This window comes from the organism of the source record quoted next, unplaced genomic scaffold (genome assembly GCF_019419815.1).
Source record: "Pyrus x bretschneideri cultivar Hongxiangsu unplaced genomic scaffold, Pyrus_bretschneideri_v1 Contig4, whole genome shotgun sequence".
Classification (NCBI taxonomy): domain Eukaryota; kingdom Viridiplantae; phylum Streptophyta; class Magnoliopsida; order Rosales; family Rosaceae; genus Pyrus; species Pyrus x bretschneideri.
In genome coordinates this window covers 5,229,653-5,247,639 of record NW_025999723.1, presented here as the reverse complement: position 1 = coordinate 5,247,639, position 17,987 = coordinate 5,229,653, and the positions used below count along the sequence as shown (strand labels likewise).

General features: G+C 37.6%; 2 protein-coding genes and 1 pseudogene across 2 annotated transcripts; all 3 read left to right on the top strand.

Annotated features, from left to right (window-relative positions):
* The first annotated feature begins 2,615 nt into the window (after positions 1-2,615).
* Positions 2,616-7,208, top strand: LOC125468697 (putative ABC1 protein At2g40090). Its single transcript, XM_048564917.1, has 12 exons — positions 2,616-2,849; positions 3,056-3,210; positions 3,326-3,451; positions 3,557-3,652; positions 3,789-3,889; positions 4,015-4,051; positions 4,337-4,555; positions 4,976-5,087; positions 5,476-5,567; positions 5,657-5,836; positions 6,087-6,200; positions 6,524-7,208. Exons 1-12 carry the CDS (start codon positions 2,669-2,671, stop codon positions 6,728-6,730), a joined length of 1,620 nt encoding a protein of 539 aa, XP_048420874.1. The 5' UTR covers positions 2,616-2,668; the 3' UTR covers positions 6,731-7,208.
* A 3,843-nt stretch (positions 7,209-11,051) lies between these two features.
* On the top strand, positions 11,052-14,328 carry LOC103958603 (GDSL esterase/lipase CPRD49-like). The gene is given in 7 exon segments (XM_009370886.3): positions 11,052-11,236; positions 11,238-11,258; positions 11,399-11,476; positions 12,578-12,718; positions 13,061-13,137; positions 13,228-13,380; positions 13,944-14,328. Coding segments are annotated over 7 exon segments (774 nt in total). The 5' UTR covers positions 11,052-11,146; the 3' UTR covers positions 14,158-14,328.
* Positions 14,329-16,927: 2,599 nt separating this feature from the next.
* LOC108868042 lies at positions 16,928-17,809 on the top strand (annotated as a pseudogene).
* The last annotated feature ends 178 nt before the right edge of the window (positions 17,810-17,987 follow it).

Below are 17,987 nucleotides of genomic sequence, written 5' to 3'. Positions count from 1 at the left end.
AGCAATAGTCCCTCAATTAAAAATATGTGACCATTGCTTCTTAACTCATCAAAACGTGCATTTATGGTTATTTTTTGACAACTCTATCAGAACTTCCGTCAAAGTGAGTCATGTTGGAAGGACCATTGCTACAATTGGGTTAAAGTCGAAGGATCATTGCTCAAATTGGGTTAAACTTGAGGAACCGTTTCTCTAATTGGGTTACAGTTGAGGGACCACTACTATAATTTTCTCAATTGGTTTTCCACAATTTCCTCTTGATTCGCCCTCATGTGCGTGGCACGTAACTCATTTTAATGGAAGTTCTAATAGAGTTTACAAAAAGAACTATAGCTGCACGATTTTATGAGTTAAGCGACCAACGACCATATATTTTTAGTTAAATGACCATTATTCGGATTAGGTTAAAATTGAAAGACCCTGTACAATTTCCTCAATTTCCTCAATTTCCTCTTTTATGTAGTCCTTATCCTTCTCCATAGTGTGGGTGTCATGGGACACGTACCAAACTCGGAAATGTGTATAAACACGCAAAGAGAATGAAGGAAAAGTAGAAAAAGAAAGGAAGAACTTGTCTCCCCCTAGAAGGGATGAGGGTGGCCCTTCACTTAGTATTGAAGGGAACAAAGATGGGCATTTAGATTATGCACATACGCGTACACCACGCGGGAGAAATTGATTAATATTAAAAGCTTTCTAGAAAGCAAAGTGGATGATGTAAATAAATTGTCACACAATTTAAATTTTCTTCTCGAAACATTTGTTGTTAATTTATTATGGAAAAGGGCATGTCATTGGCACGCATGGGACACGGATTTTAGTATGGATATGAACGCGTACAACTCATAGAAATACTATGGGGAATGACTTTTACAATATGAGAATATTGTTATCGTAGTGTTTCGTGTTATAATATAAATATAAGTGTAGATTTTTTTAATTTAAAATTATATTATTAATACGGAATATCAAGTGATCATAGTTTACTCGCACAATATAAATTGTTCTCGTATTCATAAGTCATGAAAAATATGTGGCATGTTACAAGGCGGATGGACATTGGGACCAATGTGGTTCCAAGACCACCTAGAGTTCGAAAAAATGTATATGTCAAAGTCCTTCCAGGACTCTTCAAATGATTGATAGGGGTCCCTTTTGTGCCTACCAAGTGATTCATGTAATGTCTGCTTACTACATCTCGACAAGTTGTTTTGACAACCTCGACAAATTTTCTCTATATCCTCACCGTATTGCTTCGGGATATGTCATATATGTTGACATGTGCACAACATAGTTTGACTGACAACAAAAAACCTACCAAGTGTTCAAGGAAATGCCTATTGAATAAACGAAAATTTTTTTTACACACTTCACGTTTTTTTTTTCTATGATTCTATCTGAAAACTTGTATTTAACATTGGAACCTCCCAAATTATGAAACCTGAATCTGCCACTGACATGTTACGTTGTTATATGAACCTTTGCATTTTTAAAAGTATAATGGCAAAGATAAGATTTTGGAAAAGACTCACCTGGCTGGCTCTTGTCATGCCCCTTTGTCATTCACAAATATAGTATGCTAGCTGTGCAAACACAATAATTTTGGAGTGAGATGTTTTCAAATTAATTAAATTCCAAATAATGGAGTGCGTTCAATTTTGTATTGTTCTTTCAATGAGGGAGAACCAAGACTCATCCAACTAATGAGGAGGAGCCACCCCCATCCATCCACATAATCATATCTTATCACACTTCAAAGCAAAACTATTCATAATTCAAAAGAAAGAGAATTGCATACAAATAGCAAATTTGTTCATCGAATGACGTGACAGTGTTTGATTGATTAAATTTGAGTGCAGTTTAAAACGTATATATTACTAACTTGACAAACAAAAAAAACCGTGTATATTACTAACAATAAATGAGATCTCACATACATTGACACATCATTTGTTAAACATATTTTACCAATAAATTTGGCCAGTCCAACATCGCTGTCTCTTTAAATTGAGAATTTCACTAATTGTGTATAAATTGGGGAAAAAAAAGAAGAGAAGAAAAGAAGTGTTTAGACAAAATGAAGCAAGCCCAGCCCAAAATTGACCCAAAGTCAACCAAACCCAGCCCACTAAGTTTGGATTATGTCAAATCAAACCCGGCCCATCCCAATAGCTCGATTTAAACCTGGTTTGGTACTGAGGTGATTCTGAAAAAAGCTGGTATCAAAAAAAGCTGGGAGCTGTTTTTGTGTTTGGTAAACATTCAGCTTCAGCTTTTTTTCACAGTTTTGGGTGAAAAAAAGCCAAAAACAAGAAGCTGCAAAACCCAGCTTTGAAAAATCGACTTTTTTCACATCTGTTTTACATAAAAGTTTACCAAATATTATAATACTGTTTTTTTTTTTTTTCAAAAGCACTTTTACAAAAAAGTTTACCAAACACTCTGCTGCTTTATTTCACAGCCACTTATTCTCACAGCACAGCAAAATCAGTTTTTTTGCAAAGCACAGTAATACCAAACCAGCCCTTAAACAACCGCTTCACGAAACCAATAAAATAATAAAAAACTAAGACTTCAAAACTCATGAAACGTCACCGTCGCGAGCCTTTTATATTGATTTCCCTCGCATCCTTCGCCCCCTATTTTGCAACGCAACGTGCCCAACCACATGGCCACGCGATCCTTGTGGAGAGCAACGAAGCTCGCACTGTCGGCGACCGCCCTCGTCGGCGGCGGTGCGGCGGCGAATGCCGCCACCTCCAAAGACCCGGGCATGACTTTCAAGCTCTACACCACCGTTCCCCCACGCCTTGTTCGCGACGCCGTGACAGCCGCCGCCATCGCCTTCGGTAAGTCCCACTCCGCCTCTTAAACTCTCCGTTGTCTCCAAGCAATGTCAATTCTAGGGTTTAGGGTTTACAATACGTCGCCGTTTCAAAGTTGTAATCAGTAAATCGAGCATTAGTAACGCAGCTTTAGCTTAATTAATCAGATTTGTTATGTTTAATTGAAAATTTGATTCGAATGGAGCCTGAAATCGCTTGTATGTAATCAGATTACGAGTATTCACTGCTGGGACTTCCTGAAGGAAGCAGTGAGAGGGCAAAAGCTAAGCATGAAGTTCACCTTAGGTCTGCACTTAAACTTCAAGAATTGTGTTTCAAAAATGGAGGAATATATATCAAGCTCGGTCAGCATATCGGGCAGCTGGTAAACTTTCGAATTTGAATTCGAAATGATCAATCTGAATTTGGAACATTATGCGTTGATTGAAAGCAATGGAGCTTATTATTTTTGGGTTAATTTGATTTTGTAATTTGTACAGGAATACTTGGTACCTCAAGAGTATGTCCAGACAATGAGGGAGTCCATGTTGAACAAATGTCCAGTTTCTTCATACGAACAAGTGTGTGAAGTCATCAAGAAAGAACTCGGAGATTCGCCCAATAAAGTATGTGATTTTGGTTGTATGGGTTTAAGATTAAGCTCTCTTAAATGCTCGATTCTCTATTAGCTTACATTTAGGTTTTGATCATTTTTGCTTTGATGAATGCAGATTTTTTCTGAATTTGATCCTGTTCCAATAGCAAGTGCTTCCCTTGCACAAGTCCATGTTGCTCGCAATCATAATGGCGAAAAAGTGGCTGTGAAGGTCCCCGTTGTCAATTTTATAAGGGTTTTTACTGCTAGGTGCAATCAAGTAGTCTTTCAGATTTATTCAACTTTTGAAACATGCGTCTTTCTTATCGGAGTTTTCTTTCTTGGCCCAAATAATTTTCAATTTTCAGGTTCAGCACACTCACATGACAGATACTGCAGCTGCAGACTGTGCTACTGTGAACTTTATTGTGAACACCCTGCACCAGATTTTTCCTTCTTTTGATTACAGGTAGTTCTACTAAACCTGTTGTACCTGTTTAGTTTCTCATCTAGTTACTAGTTGATAAGATGATGAACACCATGGTAATCTTGCTGTACTGATTGCTGTATTTTCATTCTTGGTTTCATTAACAGGTGGTTGATTGAGGAGATGCGGGAAAGTTTGCCCAAGGTAATTTGTTTTAATTTCTATATCCCTTGATTGGCTTCTTCATAAACTTGTAGAAATATATTTCTACAGTATGTCTAATTGTCTTAGTAACTTTTATATGTTCATAAAATCTTTTTGGCACGAAATGTTTGTTTCTTTCCTAATATGCCACTGTAGTGATAAAAAAGATGTGGAGTTTGGACCTTAGCTTGACATTTGTAGTTATTCTCTCTCATACAAATATGTGCTGCCTATTATTTTCAATAGATTTGTTGTCATTTGTTTGCATGTGATTGTGAAAATCAGGAACTAGATTTTATAAATGAGGCCAAGAACAGTCAGAAATGCTTGGAAAACTTTCAGAAGTTCTCTCCTCATATTGCGGCTTATGTATATGCACCAAAGGTATATTGGAGTTTAAGTACCTCAAAGTTGTTGACCATGGAATATATAGATGGCGCACAAGTAAATGATGTGAAGACCATCAAAAGACTTGGAATTCGCCCTGATGAAGTTGCAAGACTAGTAAGTCTATAAGCATCATGCCATGTTTCTACAATCTATATTATACAATCATGTTGTAAAAGTATTGATTGCCCCATTCAAAATTACATACTTGTTCTAAAGGATCCCATTGACCATAAGTTGACCACAGAAGTAGTTCCATTATATGACTGCACATTGATTTGACTGCAAATGAATTAGGGTTTTAGGACATTGAAACACAGCTTTATGGTTTAAGGTTGAAGCTAAAATATAGACCCTCCACAAAGGCTGGTTTTGGACGCCTGTTCCCCTATGTGATTCATTATTTTGATTACGTGTTAAGGATATCAAACAATGGACCGCAAAAGGAAAATAACTTGTGCTTCATCTCTCTTATAAAGATGTAATCTTAGCAATTTAGTGAGAAAAAAAGAAGTAAGATTGATGTACGTTTTGCAGGTTAGTGAATCTTTTGCAGAAATGATGTTCAAACACGGGTTTGTGCATTGTGACCCCCATGCTGCCAACTTGTTGGTTCGTCCTCTGCCTGGTAGTGGAAAGAGCTTTCTAGGTGAGAATCTACTTTGTTGCAGAGGCTATCATTTGAGAATTTTATTGTAGTTTTCTTTCTATAGTAAGCACAACTAGAACTAAACTGTGATCTAGCGCAATGGTATTATGCTGTCCCACCCCATTTGTTTGAGAGCTAGTTGGCTTGTCATATTCATGATATTTTATCATGCTAAGCTTCTGGATCACAAGGATGACTTTAATGCTACTGATGAACTGTTTAGTTATATTTGTGTATTCCTCAATCATATTTGGGGTCTTCAAGACTCACACTATTGATTATAATGTGTCACAAAGTTGCTGTGTACTTGCAGTAATAATAGTAAAATATAATATATGTAGATATTCAAAACTCATTCAATTATTTTCACCCGACTTCTCATGTACAGGGAAGAAAGAGCCACAGTTGATACTTCTAGACCACGGTCTGTATAAAGATCTTGACCCCGAGACCAGAACTAACTATGCTGCACTGTGGAAGGTACACCTTTGCTTTTATTGAACTAGTTTTTTTCCATATTGTAGCAACTTTCTTTACCGCGCTATCTTTTTCATTATGATTTGTTGCAGGCGTTGATTTTTTCTGATGCCAATGCAATAAAAGATTATAGTGCAAAGTTAGGTGCTGGAGAGGACTTGTATGCATTATTTGCAGGGATTCTTACTATGAGACCTTGGAATAGGGTCATTGACCCAGCTGTTGATCATTTGATTATACAAGGCACTGAAAGTGACCGTTCAGAACTGCAGGTGAGCTCTTGCAATTGCATAAGTGCTTCACGTTACTTTGTAATTATTTGAGACCTGAGTTATGTACTGTTATAGTGTTGCTGTTAAATTCTTGTGTTTATGAGGACTTTTCACTGACAAAAAAGCAACTCACTTTGGAGATTTGTACTTCTTGTAATTAAATTCTTGTGTTATGTGATTGATGTGGATGATATATAATCACAACTTACAACTATCACTGCTTGAACGTCCTTCAATGTTTCATTTGCAGATGTATGCTTCTCAGTACTTCTCTCAAATATCAGAGCTTTTGAGGAGGCTGCCGCGCGAGATTCTTTTAATGCTGAAAACAAATGATTGTTTGCGATCAGTTAGCAATGCTCTGGTATTACTTTGTTGTTATTTATATTGCTGATACCTTTGAAAACCTGATTATAGTAAGATGAACCTGCTTTTCAACTAGCTGCTGGTGAGTACATGTAGCCTTTTTTGCCGTCTGCAATAAGCTGCATGTATGTCAAATGTCCTTACCATGCAGCTGTTGTGTTTAACCATATGGCTTTCTAAATTTACATCAAATTCTGTCAAATTTTGTGAGTCGGATTTCAGTGGTTGTAGAAGAATAAAATTAAGCATCTATTATAAGGGATCTGTCTTCTATTTTAATAATTAGTATTTGAGCTCAAACCTGAAATGCTTCTCAAACAGTTGCAGGTACCTTCTCTTGAGACATTCATGATCATTGGAAGGGTTTCTTCTGAAGCTATCATTGAGGCAAAACTATCACAAAAGAGGTCCTTCCTACGCTGGTTGAGTGCTTGGTTAGACAAAATCATATTAGAAGTTCGACTTTTTACAATGCAAGCAGCGTTGTGGCTTATACAGGGAAGGAAAGCTGTAGCTTGGCAAAACTGAAAAGATACTGCACAAACACAATTTCTATGACTCGCAAACTCAGGAAACCCAAAGATTGGTGAAACAAACTATAGTTACTTCTTCATTCGTTACCCAAAAATGGGCATACACATTCTTTGTCTCCATAGATCAAAGCCACTTCGTCTATAAGCAGGGTCTCTGATAATAGATTGACAGGTGATTTTTTATCGCAATGGGAAGGAATAAATGATTTGTATTTATCCATATGTTTTATATATAATTGTTCGCAATGTCCTCTGGCAAGACTAACAAGCGAGAAATCTGATCTCTGTGTAGAAACCCTTGAAAGGAGAACTGTATATTGGAAGCAGATTATTTGCTAGAGATATTAGTTATATACTTTATCTGCACAGAGGTATATGCACAGAGAGATTTTAGACTTTTGAATCGATTCTTTCACAGATGAATTGTACATTACATTCTTATTTGGGTAATAAAGCTTCTTGAGTTACTCTTATGAGTTATATCTTGACCTCATCCCTATTCTTCTTGTCGAAAACGCACTTGAATCAGGTGTTCTATGCAGTGTGCCCCAATCCCTTGCTTTACAACATGCTTCTTAAAAGCGAAGGCTCTGTGGCAAAGGGCTTGATTGGCTGCAGACTCAGGTAAGCCTCTTGAATGCCTAGCATGTGAGTAGTGCTCGGATTTGACAATGCTAGGATCAGTCGACCGAGTGTGCGCTGAACCTGGTCATTCATGCTTGTTGGATCCACAAAGCAGGAACGGCCAGAATCAACGCGCGTACGCAACTGGGTCATTCATGCTTGTTGGATCCACAAAGCAGGAACGGCCAGAATCAACGCGCATACGCAACTGATCTTAGCACAATAGCAGTCCTCACCCTAACATTGACCAACTTTCCATTGACGGACTAACTGGGTGGTTTTATTTATTTTTCAGCAGTGTCCTTGTTATTTAGGAATGGTAACGAATAGGGACCAGTTCTGGTAGTGGTTGGTTATTAATTCTGGAATAGCATCCTATCTGGATCTTCTTTGTGAGGATCCTGAAGATCATTTCATCGTGTCTGTTCATCTGTCATCTTAGGGCTAGAAATCATTTTGAATTTTTATTATTTAAAATTGAACACAAACAGTATCTAATGAAAATTGGGTGCATGATGTATGATCAGACACGATGAAGTGATCCCCGAGATCCTCACAAAGAGTATCTAATGAAAATTGGGTGCATTTTGAATTTTTATTATTTAAAATTGAACACAAACAATATCTAATGAAAATTGGGCACATGATGTACGATCAGACACGATGAAGTGATCCTCGAGATGCTCACAAAGAGGATCCTCATCCACTATGTATTGTCGATTGCTACTTTCATTTGCTTAGAAGTATTTTGATTGAGTGTGAATTGTAGACCCTTTTGGATTATGAACATTGTCTGCGACAGCTGCACACTTTTTGCTTCACCCTTCCATGGAAGTGTTACATCCAATGGAATTCGTGTCCGAATTGCTTTTGCAAGATCAAGGGCCAGGGCACAAGCGTCCTGGTACTATCCAGGTGAGAAGAAGCCGGAGGTGACTGCAATGAGCAGAAATCTCCCTCACCTGCCGAAACAACGACCAAAGACTCGAATGCGAGACCTTACACCGAAAAGTTTCACTTCTGTTGAGCACCGTTAGAAGTGCTTTCAAATTATTCAAAACGTACCATCTCCAATTCGGGTCCTGATCGTTTCCATCTAACTTTTACCTAGCAGATAAGTAAGAGGTCTGTGACTGGTTGATATCGGACGGTGGGTGTTGAAAGACGGTATAAAAGGATGATCAAATCTTTGTTTTAGTTGATTGGCTGGTTGTGGTTAGTATTTGTTTGAAATTGACTGTTACAACATACTCAAGTACCCCCATAACAGAAACAGATGATAGGAAAGAAGATAAACTAGTCATAAGGGCAACATTAAAAGCATCTTCACCTGTTAGTGGTAGGCAAAGGCAAGGGCATGTAAGTTGCTCTTGCTATTCAATTTGAATAGTACTTGTTTTTGTGCAACTCCACGCATTTGGAAATCCACGATTTTCCTTTGGCCATGTGTCCTTGTCGTTGAAAACAAATGAGTGCTTTGTTGCAGTAGGCTTCACTGCTGCAGTGTTGAAGGGGCTACTGGGCTAGCAATGGTTAGCCCACCACGTCCCTTGGTTTAATGGACTGCTGGAGGTGTTTTTTGGGCTGGAGGGCAACACTGTTGCCTTTGCCGTTACCCTTCCACCAACGGATGGAATTGCTCTAACCAGGAAGGGCTGGTTGGTCGGCCCAGTTTGATGGCCTATTTAGTATTTACCAGCTTCACATTCTTCTACGTACCTACGCCCCCTCTCTCCTTGTAACACTGTTGATTGCTTTTATTTTCATTGTTTTGAGATTTCCTCTAGTTATAAGCGTTTTCTAACAACTAATGTTGATATTGTATATTTTAGATAGAATTTTAGATGTGTTTCAGCTCTTAAAAGCAATTTCTAAAAAAATACGGGCTTGTCTAGAAGTATTATTAAAATGACTGGAAGGTGAAAGTGTTTTGAGTTTTTAAAAGCACTTGAAGTGCATTTTGAAAGAAATACCAATTATGTGTTTTTTGACGGAAACACTTTAAGTGTTTTTTCATAATTTAATTGCATTTTAATTAAGTAAAATGCTTTCTAAGACCATCTCCAAAGGAAATGTTAAATTTTAAGAGTCAAATTATAATTGATGGCTGATGTGGCAATCTGAAGCCTTATGTCAAATTTTGTATTTATCCAATCGAATTGTCAAATATTATGTAGTGGAATAAGGGACCCACTATTAAAATGAATTAAAAATAAATTTACCATCAAATCACTAAGCCTTCAAATCCAGTCAGCAAATAACATTTCGGTTGGAGAAACTTTGATGTCAAATATGTACAGAAGCATTCTACCTAGGATTTTGACATCTCTTTTGGAGATGCTCTAAAGAATCAAAAGAAGCCCTAATAATTTTCTTGTATTAGCCAGGGCCAACGCATATATTTATTTTGCAAGTCTTTTCCTAAAATGGGTTTGGCTTAGTGACTTTAGTTCTAGATGACTAAAAGATTTGGTTAAAGGTTACGTGATTCCTAAGTGCTGGTTAGCTGGCTCTATAAATAATAAGTAATAAATAGGTCAAATCATATTAAGACAATAATTAGCAAACACAAACAGAAGAGGATTCTCTCCGGATTTATTTTGTGGGAATTCTACAGATCTTCATATTCTTCATATTTTAATTGTTCATCGTATATCATGTAATTAGTTTTCGTCAGGTACTATTAGTGTTTAATTTTAAATAAAAAAATCAAATAATTTTTAACTGCATGATGCACGATAAATGATTAAGATGTGAAAATCCCTAAGATCTCACAATTTGAATCAGGATGGAATCCAAATCCTTAGCAAACAATGAGAAGATTAATCCTAATTATGGAAGTTTGATGTTTCCGTAAATATTTTTTTAAAAAAAGTTGTCGAGGATAGGGAAAGTGATCTGGAGAAGGAAAGTGACTTGTATGGGCAGTCTCTTGCCAAACTAGTCATTTTCGTACGAGGGAATGCATGGTGTCAATAGTAGTTAACCATTTTCAACGGAAAACTACTCTGGAAACATGACTAAAAAAATAAATGAATAATCACCTTATGAATCTCGTTTCAGAGTTGTTGAAGTTTTAAATCCAATAATCACCTCATGAATTTTGTCTCAAAGTTGTTGGAAGTTTCTTATGAGGGTATTATCTTCAATTTCTATATTTTTTTTTTCTGCATTTAAAGTTTTATATTCAATAATCACCTTATGAATTTCATTTCAACCACATAGTACTGTTTTGCAGGCTAAAACCGTATTGTAAATTTCTCCTTATTCAATACTTTTTTTATTGCAAAACGCTATGATTCAGTACTTTTTAAAGAATGAAAAGTGGATATTAGTTATAAATTACTCTTGAGTACTTTTTTAACGAGTTTATAGGCCACTTTTAGCACGAATTAAAATTCATTTCCGTTCAAGAATCCAAATGAATATGCTAAAAACAATCAAGAGTAAATTTAGCCAAGGACTGAATACATATAACAAGCCCTCTAGCCCCTCGGCAGGTCCCAACATGCGCATCCCAAACTAATACGAAAAGATTTAGTCAGATAAAAAAATTTAACCCTTCAATACTTTTTTTTTTCAGCTCATATTAAATGTATTCAAGGTCGAACGTCAACTCCCGCCTGAGTGGCCAATATATAAAATAACCGAGTGTGCAAACCAAAACCAAACCGAACAAATTCAGAGTAAACTCGGAGGTCGTCCTAGCCCTCCAACTGCTCTCTACTCATCCGACCATTTGCTCGTCCTCTTCCTCCTTGTACACTCCGTGACTTTAGAGAGAGAGATGGTCGGACCGACTAGGCCTGTGTTTGTTCTGTTCGGATCCTCCATTGTTCAGATGAGCTACGACAGAAGCGGTTGGGGCGCCATTCTTTGCAGACATCTACTCTCGTAGAGTTCTGTTTCTCTCACTCTCTCCACCTGTTTTTCTGATTTGGGTCGTCAACTTTTCACTCCGACAATTAAGAAACAAGTCTAAAGTTGGAATCTTTGGGGTTCATTTTTAGTTATTGGGTTTGTGATCTTTCTTCTGCAGGCTGACATATTGTTGCGTGGTTACCTGGGTTGGAACTCACGGCGTGCTGTAAATGTCCTTGACCAAATTTTTCCCAAGGTAATTATGCTTTTAGCTGAAAAGTTACCATTTTTTAGATATGTGCTTGTAATTTAGTGATTTTAAGACTTTAGTCCCTGCCCTCATTGTAGGGGTGGGTTCAAAAAATCGAAAACTGAAAAAAAAAGGACCGAACACCAAACCAAAACCTAAAACCGAAAACCAAAAAAAAGAAAAACTGAACCAAACCGACTTCATTAGTTTGGTTTTGGAGGTTCAGAGACCGAATCGAACCGAACCAAACCAAATCCCTTTACACTTTATAAATGTATGCCCATAATGTTTCTTTTGTGAAACTTTGGTGCCAGGTTTGAAACTAAGCCTAGGGATTTTTCAAGAATCATACTTGGTTCAATTAGGGAGGATATTTCATTGGTTATGGAGGAAAGTTTTGGAAGGCTTTGGAACTCGGAAGAGCTTTTTTATTTGTTTGCTTTTTAAATGGATACGGTGATAATTTTTTTTGCAATTGAGGTTGTTGATAGAATATGATTGGTTTTATATGATCTTGTATATGTACAACTACCTTCCCACTTTTCCTATTTTCTTATTATTAGTCTACCAATGCAAGCCTCTTTTCTAAATTCCATAATAAAAAAAGAACAAGTTTTATAAAATGAAAAAACCGAAACCGAACCGAACAAAATCAAACCGAAAAAAAAAAACTGAACAAAACAAAACCGAATAAAACTAAACCCACCCCTTTGTGAGTGCTGAGTGCAGAAAAAATTCTAAAATATTTGATTTGGATTGTACCCGATCAAAAATGGAGTGCGGAAATAACTACTCTTTTGAGAATAATGACCAACAAAAAATATTTGTCAAAAGAAGCGTTGTATGGGTTTGTGTTGAGCAATAGATTAGAATAGTGTGCCCTCGCCTTTGCATCCAAGTTCGAATTCCCTTTCTATACATATTAGAGTAATTTGGAAAACCCTTGTAAAAGGGAACATGTATGACGAAGACTAATTTGTTTGTTTGTACTCATATCTTAACAAGTGGCATGTTTTGGGGGGAATTGTTAGATTACAAAACTCAGATATTCTCTTGCGTATATAACAGTGCCCTTGCTCCAATGTTGAATTACTGTTTTTGTTCTAGGATGCTGCTGTAAAACCTTCTTTGGTGATAGTTTATTTTGGTGGTAATGATTCTATGGGGCCTCATCCATCCGGGCTCGGCCCTCATGTCCCGCTTCCTGAATATATCGAGAACATGAGAAAGATTGCAAGTCATCTGAAGGTACTTTCTTCATCTATGTTAAGATGCATGCCTTTGAATTATTGAACCATCTGTTACATAAATTCCATTTCGGCATCTACTGTTTTTCTCATGCAAATGGAGGCTTAAACAAGTAGCAAATTTGTTTTCAGGAAACAAAAGGTGTTGATTTTTGAACACTTGAAAACAAATTTGATTAATTATCCAGAAACATGTATCTTTTTATGTGGTTGCAGTAATTCGATTCTGGTTTTGTTGCATATATGTTTCCCGTCAGTGTCATCCTCAAACGAGAGAATATTGTGCTTGCATATATCTAAGTGAAAATTTGATGCATTCTAACACACTATATTTGAAAACCAGAGCCTTTCAGATTCAACGCGGACCATCTTTCTTAGTTGTCCTCCAGTGAACGAGGCCGTAATAAATGGAAACATAAGGTACTCAGATGCAACTCTTGTTTCTATAGTTAACCTTATCTTAGGTCTATGGCATTGCCCCTTATATATCATTTTTTTCCTCTTTAAAAGGAGCGGGACTTTCAGCGAGCGGATAAGAACCAACGAATTATGCCAACAGTATTCAGAAGCTTGTATAAAGCTTTGCCAGGAAACCAATGTCACGTATGTTGATCTTTTCACTGCAGTTCAGAGAAAAGATGACTGGATGAATACTTGTTTTATGTAAGTTGGCATTTATTTTCGCGCTCTCGTTTTTGCTAATACCATCTGTTGACATTTGTATCGTTTGCATTTAAACCATCAATTTCCCTGTTTAATATCTTAGCATCCTCATTTACCGGATAGTTATATACTTTGCTTATAATATTTTTGCTAGTAAGGTCGTAGGTAATGGAGCGATGAATATATAGACGATTAGGCATAACCTGTACGGTTGATTTGCTATCACGCCTTCGTGCGCCTTGCTGCAGGTGTGCTTTTCAGCACACATATTCAAACCCTTTTAAGTAAACTTTTAGCCCCTCTTGGATTCAGCTGTGAAGATTTTTTTTTTCCAGTTAATAGCTCATACACTACTGAATCCATATATTCGGGCAAAATTTTGCTTAATATCCTCTCTTCAGAGAGAAGGTTTCATTCCGTCATCCGTCACAGGTAAATGTTTCGATGATTTTGTCATACGATAGTGATATGAACGAATACAAAATAGGGATCAAATATCATGAACACTGTTCGGATATCTGCTTGAGATGTATTTCAACGTATCTTCGCTTATCTTTTTGCAGAGATGGGGTTCATTTTTCTGCTGAAGGGAGCAAAATAGTGGTGGCAGAGATACTCAAGGTACTGAGAGAAGCTGACTGGAAGCCAAGTTTACACTGGAAATCCATGCCAATAGAATTTTCAGAGGATTCACCATATGATATTGCTGCTGCTGACGGAAAGACAACGTTCAATCCCTCCAGCTCGACTTTTTATTGGGAGATTCAGTGGGACTAATTTGCAGATGTGGAATGATTTCCGCACTCCTCCCTTTTCCTTAGCCTTGTCTTGCAAAATTGTTCACACTTTTTATTTTTATGTTTTATCCAATGTGGGATTCATATATCGAATCGTTCTCACATACTATTTGTCTCTTTCGGCATGCCCTTGTTTATTTCTGTACGTTGGTTTTGTTCAAATACTAGAAATAGACATATCTAGAGAAAGAAATGGCGCATGAAAATTACTTTTCGGGTGTTACAACTATATAACTTCTTGTGCTGAAAAAGAATCGAAAGATGCTTCATCCAAAATGAATGGAACATGGTGAAGTTAATATAACATAGCTCAAAAGATCTATCTAAAACGTGAAAAATCAGAAATAGATTCTATTTTATTGTGTTTTTGAAAAAATAGTCTTAAACGCCAATTAGTACTATGTCTAGTGGTATTCCTCTTCGTTTGTAAGTGAGAGTTCTTATATTCGATTCTCGCCAAAAGCGAATTTGAACCACATTATTGCTAGTCCATTATGAGGCTTAATCCACTTCCCCACCCCCTAGTGTATACAATATCGTTTGTTAAAATAAATAAAAAATGGTCTGAATACATTTTGGTGGTTCGTGAGATGAGAAGTTTGGAAAGTTCAATTAGGGATGTGAAAACAGAGTGATGGCTATCGACTATCTGACACACTTTTCGTCTTTTTTTATTTGAGTTTGAGACCGACAATGTAAGATAGACTTACACAATTAGAAACACTGTTCATAATCACAATGTGCTACCTATTTTACCCATGATAAGTTGACATTATTACATTTTTCACTGGGACAAAAATGCCCCGCACTCATTTCTTTCCTTTTGATTTCTTCCAATTGAAAATCTTGTGCGACTTGTCCCCACCAAGCAGTCACTTTGCTCCAGATCTTTCAAATTGATTCTGATTCAAGCTTTCCAACAGTAATTGGACGATTCGTCCGATGCCAACCATCAAGATTAGTCTGAAACAATTCCTACCTTATTGACCTATTGCATGTCAAAATCTGCTTCAAATTTGTGATTTAAAATAATTAGGCTTTAGAAACAAATAGATTCTTTTTAACCTTAATTTAGAAAATTATATTCGAATTTGTTTTACATCTGATTCAGTTGGATTTAGGAGTTGTGTTTTAGTGTTTCTGGCCTGAGTTGTATTGTTTGGGCCCAAAAAATTATTTTGTTGGGCTGAGCAGCAGGATGTGCTCGCCCCAAGGTTATGTCATACTATGGACCGAATGATAAATCCTGGGCCGGTTGGCAGGGTTGGTCAAGTCCTATCCTAAGTAATCCGGATAAATAGAAAAGGTTGAGGGAGTCCTGGTGCGACCAGGATTCCCGACCGGCGAAGAGTAAACCCTCGAAAGGGAGGAAAATTCAGAATCCCAGTGGGAGTAGGTTTGTTCGAGTTAGAGTTGAAACAGGACAAGGACTCCCAATCCAGATCAGAATGTAAATCAGTCTCAAGGAATGGGGTGCTATAAATACAAGAAATCATGCAACAGGGAAGGCTTTCAAAAAATTCAGCACACAATCGTCCTGCGCAAAACCTCTCAAATACCTTGAGATTTTTCCTTTTCTTTTTCTGCCGACACACCTTCAGTTTGGATAAACAGCATTGTGGAGGCACCCGGCGAGCACCTTCAGTTTGGATAAACAGCACTGCTGCCGCAGAACCAGCCGACCGAGAAGCACCTTCAGTTTGGATAAACAGCACTGCGTCGAGGCCGACTGGTTACCTATCTAAGTCTCGGCCGAGAAGGGTTTTCAAACCCTTGTTGGTAGAGGTCATCTTACTAGCCTTCTCGGCATAGTTAGGTGTTACGAATTGCATTGCTCGGTGCATTGGACGCCGAGTGATTTTTATGATTGGATACTCGCAAGTAAGTTTCAGGGTTCGACATTCCGACGGCCAAACTATGTTTACCATCAAGACATACATCACATTTGAGTACCTGTGCCCATATAGTTTGGTCTCGATTCGGCGTGCTTATACTCTTACGAATATAATCACAGTGACCGAATCAGGCTCCGACGAATTGTGAACTCCGCAGAATTAGTAGCCTTGTCTTCAGGCTATAGAACCCAGAGACCGAGAGCGTTCCTTCCTCGGTCGCAATCGCAAGATAAATAAGTCAACAACGCGCTCAACGCGACATCAACAAGTTTTACTCATCGGCCGAGCTCGGCCGACGAATTAGCACGCCCCGCATTCAACCGAAGGACGTAGTTAGCTTATTAGTTACTCGGTCTGCGCGCCACGTAGGTTTTGTAATTTTTAGAGTCAACATGTATATAATAATAAATAAATAAAGTGATTTTTTGTGTCCTAAAGAGTTCAGCATGATCATAGACACGAGTATGATATTATCAAGTAAGATGACTAGTCCTCTTGCTTTCATATAATTACATTTGTGATTTGCTTTTCTGTGTTTTTGTTGATTTGTTTGCTTATTTGGTACATACAGCTAGAGATGATGACATCGCCACCAACATATCAATTTATGCATAAAAACGTAAATCACATCAGCAAAATAATAAAACATATGATAGCGGGACATTTTCAAGTCAATTTTTGTTGGTATGTTGTTGTTCATTTAAGTGTTGATTTGATAAATGCAAGTGCTTTTGGCATTTTATGACAAAGAAGAAGAATGGTATGTATGTTATAACATTACGACTTTGAGAAAGTGTATAGAGGTAAGCAACAGTTATGTGAATTGTATCGATGTAAGCAAGAGTGGTGTGAAATATGGATTGTTTGGAGGTAAGCAACTGTTTTTTTGCTAAAAATATGACTTTTTGGTATATTGTTCATTACGAAACAAGAGGGAATAGGAAGAAACTGTAATATATGATATCTAACTATTCAACTTTGTTCCAAACAGTATTGTTTGGTGAAGTAGATATGTTAAGATATTAGAGAAAATTAAAAATATTTAAAATTCATCTCGAGGAGGTTCTCAGTCTTCAAGTGAAATCCGGATACCAATTCTCAAGATCAATGGTCCCACAAAGTGGCATATGAAGCAGACCTGTTGTGTGGTACATATTTGTAATTTCAGTGTCCCAAAACAGGAAACAACAAACGACAAATAACAGAGCCGAGTAGAGCGCGCATTTTTCGCACACATGACCACCCGTGACTCATCGTCCGGAGCCGAATCGAGCATGGAGTACTTCAACCACGAATCCCCAACCGTACCGTTTCGGTCACCGCCGTCTTCGATCAAGACGAGGAAGCACACAATTTGGAGGTGTGGGACCAGTTCAACCGCAGTTTCCGCGAGGTCCAGTCCGTACTGGATCGCAACCGCTCCCTGATCCAGCAGGTCAACGACAACCACCGATCACGGGTCGCCGGCAACATGGTGAAGAACGTGGCGCTTATCCAGGAGATAAACATCATCATCTCCAAGATCGTTTCACTTTACTCCGACCTCTCATCCAATTTTTCCACCTTCTTTCACCAGCACAACGCCGGCGGAAACGCCAAGGACGGCGGCGACAAGCCCGATAAATAGTGCCATTTTTAATAATCCAGCTAGGTTTTTGTAGTGTTATTACTTGTTAGTGTTTATATTTTTAAAGTTATTTTCCTCATTTGGTCAATAAATCAATGAACCATTAAGACAACTTGTTTAATTTTACTAAAAATACTTGGCTCGTTACATGACAGTCCAATTTGTCCTCGTACATGCATAAATTTCTTTTTGTGATTCTAACGAGTTACACGTGCACGTGTCAATCTATAATTTAAAAATACGGAGAAATTGCTCCTTACACATAAGGAGCCGAGATTCGAATACAGA

Bases quoted from the DNA above. Each gene is read 5' to 3' on its own strand.
- LOC125468697 (XM_048564917.1), top strand. From the start codon at position 2,669: ATGGCCACGCGATCCTTGTGGAGAGCAACGAAGCTCGCACTGTCGGCG. The intron at 3,890-4,014 runs GTAGTTCTACTA...TTTCATTAACAG, and splicing joins TTTCCTTCTTTTGATTACAG to GTGGTTGATTGAGGAGATGC. The intron at 5,088-5,475 runs GTGAGAATCTAC...TCTCATGTACAG, and splicing joins TAGTGGAAAGAGCTTTCTAG to GGAAGAAAGAGCCACAGTTG.